The sequence below is a fragment of the Scomber scombrus genome, chromosome 17 (genome assembly GCF_963691925.1).
Source record: "Scomber scombrus chromosome 17, fScoSco1.1, whole genome shotgun sequence".
In the NCBI taxonomy this organism is placed as follows: domain Eukaryota; kingdom Metazoa; phylum Chordata; class Actinopteri; order Scombriformes; family Scombridae; genus Scomber; species Scomber scombrus.
The window spans coordinates 18013043-18020599 of record NC_084986.1 but is presented as its reverse complement, the minus strand read 5'-3'; the positions used below and the strand labels follow the sequence as shown (position 1 = coordinate 18020599).

General features: G+C 41.5%; 1 protein-coding gene across 1 annotated transcript in view; it reads right to left on the bottom strand.

Moving 5' to 3' along the window:
• lin28b (lin-28 homolog B (C. elegans)) overlaps positions 1-7350 on the bottom strand; it is a 15251-nt gene extending 7901 nt beyond the window's left edge. The window contains exons 1-2 of the mRNA XM_062437511.1: positions 7173-7350; positions 6196-6386 (exon numbers count right to left, since the gene is read on the bottom strand). Of these exons, the coding sequence (XP_062293495.1) occupies positions 6196-6386; positions 7173-7182 (201 nt within the window). The 5' untranslated portion in view covers positions 7183-7350. The remainder of the gene's footprint in view (positions 1-6195; positions 6387-7172) is intronic.
• Positions 7351-7557: the final 207 nt, after the last annotated feature.

The window sequence follows — 7557 nt, the reverse complement described above, 5'->3', positions numbered from 1 at the left end:
GACTGGGGCAAATATTTGATCTGAGGGAGGAAGCACTAGATCATCTTGCTACATTTATCAGCATGAAAGGGGAAATAACTCTGGCTGAGGTGACTGGTGATAAAACGCACACGTCTGCTAACAACAGCACCCATTCAAAACAGAACCGCGGTTACAAAGCACAACTTCTTTTTCTTTTTTTTGTTAAGAAAATGGGTGTGTTGTTTCCAAATTCTAGTCTAAACCATTTAAAGACGTCAAACCACATCCAGACAAATTATTAATGGCTAATATATGAAAACGGGTTGCAAAATAAAAACAGGTTACTAGATTTTTTTATTTTATTTGTCCCATTCTTTATGCTATGATAGCATTAGGTTGCTGGTTGAGTTTAATGCAAAAACATACAAAGAGAAAAACAGAAGCTGCTGGTTCTGGTCAAATGTAATCAAGTAGAACAAAATCATTTAGAAAATTATTTTAATTTAAACCATGTGCAGTTATATTATGTTTTATACTGTACATATTCAACTAAGACAAAGGCAGGTCATATTTGAAAAGATGTGTTTCATGTTTTATGTCCAACATGACAGAAGTGGAATTATGGTTATTAGCTGAATCACTCGCTAATGACATTGTTATTAAACATTTTAAAATTATGGCTTCTGTTTACATATTTACATCGCTTATCTTTACACATTATCTTCTCGTTATCTGAGTCCTGCATTTAATGACTTCTGTGATTTTCTTTGGAAAAAGGTTACAGTTTGTTTCCCTCTTTCTCTGCCCTTTGAAACTGAATTTGACTATACATGATCTCCATTAAAAACATTACAGATGCGTCTCCAAAAGTAAACTCATTTTCTACAAATGCGCTTTTCCATTTCCTGTTTATCTCCATATTCTATTAAAATGTTTGTGTTTTCATTAATCTTTTGGAGCTTAAACAATTAGTAAGTAGCTAATTAATTTTTCTAAACAAAACATGACAAACACTTTTTCCGCTTCCGCCTGCAAATATGTGAGGATTGGATTTGATTTTCTTTATCAGAGTAAACTGAATTTATTTAGGTTGCAAACTGTTGGTCAGATTTTAAAAAAGCAATTTGAAAATGTCATTTTTGGTTGAAATGATTCATTGAGAGAATAACACGCACATAATGAAATAGTAACTATTTGCTGCCCTGTTACAGTTATTCCCATACATGTCTATTAGAGGTGCAAGATCAATAAAAATGTCACTTTTGTTAGAGAGAGAAATTAAACCTTTTTTTCAAAAACATATCTACTGAATATGTTTGCATTAGCTTTGATTCATGTATTATTTCTGCATGTTTCTGTAATGAAATGAAATGAAACATCAGCGGCTTCTGCAGGCACCCTTCATGTATTTCCAGGTGAATTGCAACTCGTTTTTAGCCCTGCTCTGCTTTCTACTCCACCACCTTTCCAATTACCAATCATCTCCGCTGTATGTGGCCAGCTCCTCAAAAGGAAGTCACATGACTACTCTTTCTTCTTCTTTTGCGTTTTTTGATGTGCAGAAGAGAAGGGTGGGTTGGTGGAGGGGGTGTGGTGGTGGAGGTGGTAGTGGTGGTGGTGGAGGGGGTAGTGTGGCTGCAGGAGAGACAAAGCCTGATACTGGCTATCTGGAGGCAGAGATGGGTGGGGCCTGCATGCCAAAACGGTGACACGGACCAGAGGTTAATCTCACTAGGGGCCCACTTTAACCTCGCTACACAAAACACACGCTCTCTAGCGCGTGCATGCACACACACACACTAACACACACTCAAAACCTAAAACATCTTACAATGGTTCACATGTAGACATCAACAACCTGAGCATAAAGTATGAAACACACACACATACATATGCACACACACATATAGACACACACACACACACATATACACTAACACACAGGGGCTCCATAAATTGAACACACACTCTGGAGGTTTCAGGAGAATAGCAGCAGCAGCAAACTGTTCAACATTTCAAACTGATTACTGACAAAGGGCAAGCAGCCCCCCACCTCACCGCCACACACCCCTTCACCCCACCCAACCCTCCTGCCTTTTTGTCTTTAAAGAAATTCCTCTTTTTAAAGAATGCCGAGGAGAGAGCACCCCCCGTGTCCCAGCAGGAACTCACACACACACACACACACGTTCACATTTACACACAGAAAAACACAGGTAGAGGAGCGGGTTGACAAACAGACATAATGAAATTGCCTGTGTGTGGAATCACTGAGAGGCACGGAGGGTGAAGAAGCTTAATTACGCTCTGGCTTTCTCTCTCTCTCTCACACACACACACACACACACACACACACACACACACACACACACACACACACACACACACACACACACACACACACACACACACACACACACACACACACACACACACACACACACACACACACACACACCTTCAAAAGGAAGTGATCAGATAGGAGCCCTGATGAAGAGGCCTCCCAGAAGAGAACTCGTGGTCGGGCGGGGACCCCTCTCGCTGACTCACACACACACACACACACTCTCACCCTCCCTCTGTTACCTCCTGCTCCTCCACTCACTCGTCTTTTTCCAACCTCTCGCTCATGTTTTTCCTCCTCGACTAGCACTGGCAAAACGGCCCTCCCCACACCACCACCACCTCCCCCGACCCCTCCTCCTCCTACCCACCTCCCGCGACCCTCCACCGCCCCCACCCCACACTTATTTTCCCACATCCCTCCTCTTTCCCTTTCCTAGGAAAACTCCCCCCACCCACCCCTCCCCTCCTCCTCCTCCCTTCTCTCTCTCTCTACGGGCTTCTCCTGTCCTCATGCTCCTCTTCCCCTCCCCATCATTCTTACCTCCGCCTCTCTCTCTTGTGTGTTTAGGGTCAGTGTGCAAAAATACATTTGCAGCCTTTATACTGTGTGTGTGTTTTTTTTTCTTGTATCATAAATGCTGAAAATATTACATGACCTTTGTGTCAAGACAAACACTTTCTCTCATTCTGCTCTTCATGAAGGTGTAATTATTGTCTTTTCCATGATTGGAATATTTGTACCCTATTCTTACCCTAAGACTCATTATAAACTATTAGACCTGCATGTAGTGGATTTATCGATTAGTCCATCAACTGAAAATTAATTGCCAATTATTTTGGTAATCGATTTAATCATTTTGAGTAATTTTTTGGGAAAAATTGCCCAGATCCCAGCTTCTCAAACGTGACTATTTTCTGGTTTATTTAGACGTCTATGACAGTAAACTAAATATCTTTGGGACATTCAAGGAAGTCACCTTCAGCTTCAGACAACAGTGGTCAACATTTTTCACCATTTTCAGACATTTTCATAAACCAAATGAATAATCTATGCATCAAATTTTTAAAAAATCAATAATGGAAATAATCTTTAGTTGTAGCGCTACAAAATATGCATTTCAAAGACTGCTCCCACACACAGCTATGACAACTAATCTCACTTATAATTCGACACCCCCTAAAGCTGAACATCACATAAACTCCTGTACATTGCATCAATATCTCACAAATGGCTTCAGGCTGCCAGCAGAGACAGAGGAAGGAATGGTTTGAGAGAATGACTGACTGATTTAATAAGTAGTGTACGATGAAAGCAAATGCTTGCAAACTAATGGGGAGTTTTGCTTTGAATATGACAATGTGATTGTGAATGCACATTGTTTGCTCTTTGTGCTAAATGACACTTGCTTTATTGTACACACATAGCTGGAAACACTTTGGGGATGCATGAGTATAAACATATGATTCACTGTATGCTTGTCAACTATTTATAAGCTTATTGGGATTTTTTTTTTTTTTTTTGCAGAAACTTGTATACTTTAAAACAAGTACAAATGTGACTAGCTCCATTTAATTTAAGGAAATCATTATCCAGAGTAGGAAGTGACAGTTATTAACGGGAACGATATTTTCAACACTACATCTTGTTATAATTGAAATATATAGACTTTAAACCACAGCATGGATTTAAATAATCTTCCCACTGATATGCCACCAGCCTGTCTTGTCCTGTAGTTACAAAATGCTGAGACAGAAAGTGTTTATTTGACTTCTGCTCAGCTCTTTCGCTTGTTTCCCCAAACTAGACATATTCTCTTGCTGGCATGATCCTCTTCTAAACATATCTGGCCAGCAGGGAAATCAGCAGTCTGGAGTAAGTAGTATTCAGCGCATTCTGTCGATAGGAGCCACAATATGAGAGTATCAATCAAAAACTGATAATGCATTGCTGCGATACGCACTTTTCTGAGCCTCTCCACATTTTCAAATATTCACAGCAGCAAGAGTAACAACTGCATCCTCACACATATAAATGCAGACAGACAAAATACATAATGTATAATACATAATGATACAGTCATGCTATGACTATAGAGACAGATGGAGGAGAGGTCAACATTTTGTTTAGAGCTGCAACTAACAATTTTTTTCATTGTCGATTCATCTGTAGATTATTTTCTCCATTTATCAGTTGTTTGGTCTGTAAAATGTCAGAAATTTGGGAAAAATGTTGATCACCATTTGTAAAGCCCACAATGCAACCAAAAATGTTGTGTTTTGTCACAACCAACAGTCCACAACCCAAAGATATTCAGTTTACTATCATAGAAGACTGAAGACACCAGAAAATATTCACATTAAAGAATCAACTAAATCTAAACATTTTTATTGTCAGTGTATTAAATAATTAACTTTACCTCCATCAAGATTACAATTAACAAACTAATCATTTAAAATATGTTTAAAATATAAATAATAATTAAAATATGTTTAAATAACTAAATCAGATGAGGTGAATGCAGTAAAACAAAAAAACTGAGAACATTACATTGAAGCAGCAACGTTCAAGATTTCATCTCATCACTGCACACTGTAAACACTGCTACACAACAAAGAGGCTGCAAAACCATCTAATCATTTTAAAGCAAACCAAGCCAAACTCAGTCGGTACCGCTTTCTGTTTCCACATTTACAGTCTTTTTTTAAATAATCACACTATTTAAGTCACTGAAGGTTAGAGTAATACATTCATGCTTTTATGAAACCATCATTTATATGTTTTCAACACTCCCAGCTCGTCTGATACTGATCAGTGCACCCATCTTTTTTTATTCACCCTGCTGACATCTGACCCCTAATGCACCCCCCTCCCTCCCTCTACCCCCTCTTCCCACCAGTTCAGCACAACATCCCGTGACTCCACAATATACACACCTCCAAGAGAGGGTGTCCAATGAAATACAGAAGAAAAAACACCTCTCCTCATCCTCATGTCGTTCCTCCCCGAGTATTTTAAAGCCACTTTACAGGCCCGTAAAAAAGGACGATTTAACGTGGGGTTCGAAAGAGGAAGGGAGGACTTTGACTGCTCTTTGTTTGCTGCAGAATAAGTCGGAAAAGAGGCCTCTGAAATGAACTGCATGCACACTAAATCAACTGAAAACAGGTCAGGCTCGACGTCACATGCGAGAGTAAAAGCAAAAGGAGGAGAGGAGAGAAGAAGAAAAAAGATGTATCTCAATAAACTGGATGTTACGTTTCAATATGCATCAAAATGCAGCTTTCACAAAACATGAGTGTGCAGAGTGTGGCTTTTTAAAAGAAAAAAGAAAAAACCCTGCTTTCCGACATGTTAGCTGACTGGATATCAACCAAGCTCTGCTGTCCATTAGGGCCAAGTGTGAAACTAACCGTGTCATAGGCACACGACATTTCTTCCCTTCCCTTTACAGTACAAGAGGGAAGCAAAGGGAGGGGAAAACTGGACGCATGTGGCTCAAAGAGGAAACTTAACGTGTTTTTTCTCTCTCTCTCCCTCTCTCACTTTCTCTGCAAGCCCGTGGGCAACGTGTGATTACACAGTAACATGTTGGGCAATGCAAAACATCCGGATGATACAATGTAACTACCGACTGGTGCCCTGAGAAGAAATAAAAGGGGGCCCTGCGGTTATCAGGATTGGATTGGAAGAGACAGTGAAATTGTTGTTCTGTTTTTTGAAAAGGGGAGGAGAGAAAGAAAAAAAAGTAATCAATCATTCGTCGCTTTTTGCACGTTTTTTTTTCTCCCCCAAATGCTCGCCACATCAGTCGGCTACGAAAGCAGATGTTTGGTTTTTTTTGTTTTTGTTTGGGTTTTTTTGTTTTTTCCCCCCTGCGTTCAACTTACTTGGTGGACAAAAACATCCAGAGGTGGGTCGACGGGGCTCCCTTCGCTGCTGGTCATTGAGATAAATCCAAAGCCCATCCGGACGTTGAACCATTTGCAGAAGCCCGATCCCGACAGGATCTGAGGTCGAGTCCGGTCCTCCTGCTCGGTGGACTTGGCGGGGTCTTCTCCGCCACCTTTACCCGGCCCTCCTGCAACAACAGGGCACACACAAGAAGCACTTAGAACATTTTTTATTTTTTTTTATTTTTATTTTTTACAAGGATCGGAGATTACTCCGCAGGATGGCTACTCCACTGAGCGCATACTGGTTTATATAAATTTAATGGGATCAGTTGCGTAAAAATGAAAGAAAAAAAAAAACTTCTTGAAGCGTGGGGGGAATCCCCTCCACTTGCAAATACAGGCTGTGTGAAGTTCAGGGCCGGTAGAAATTCCCTATACTACTATTTTCGACATAAACGAGCAAGGGGCGCATGGTGCTGTGATCCGGTGTGCACCAACGCCAACACCCCCCCCAAAAAAAAAAAAGTTGTTTGTTACTCCATGACAGATGATTCATGCACAGGCATGCTCAGTCGGTGTGTAACTTGTGGAGGATTTTTCTCGTGCATCTACAGCCCGCTCCCAACGTGGAGTTTGTCGGCTATAAGGATCCCCCCCCCTCCAAAAAAAGGCAGGTGTACACATGGTTCTTCGAGCTTTACCAGTGGGGCAGAATAGCATAGGCTCTAACAACGCATACATATTAATGCAGCGAAACATAGTTAGACCTGGTGCACAGTAGAGGGGCGGTTCGGTCGGTTTTTTAAAAGGTTTGGAACAATAATCACGTTGCACCTTGCCCCCCCCCCCACCACCACCACCTCCCACCACTACCACCACCTCTTCCCCTCCCTCCTATAGAGAGCAGATAGAGAGAGGGTGGGGGGAGAAAAAACTAAGAGCAGAAAATAGAAAAATAATTGCAGAATAACCTTCGGCCATGTTTCCCCGCGGACCCTCTGCGCCCAAGTTGCAATAGAGAAGCTTCCTCTGCGAAAACGGGCTGCGGTAGTCACCATTAATCCGACATCCTCGATCCCATCGGTCACCAATTTAGCTCGCATGGTACAGCGTGCTTTCTGCCTTTTGATATTTTTGTCATGTCTCTCTCTCTTCCCTTCAATCCTTTCCTCACTCACACCACCTCTGTACTGCTCTCCCTCTCTCCCTCTCCCACTCTCTCTTTCTCTCTCTCTCTCTCTCTCTCTCTCCTTCGCTCTCATTCGCTCTCGAGCTGGCTGTGCCCGTTCCCGTAGTGAGAACACGTGACTTTGTCAATTACATGCTTTCTCTCGCTGCTAATTTCTGCCCCTGCGA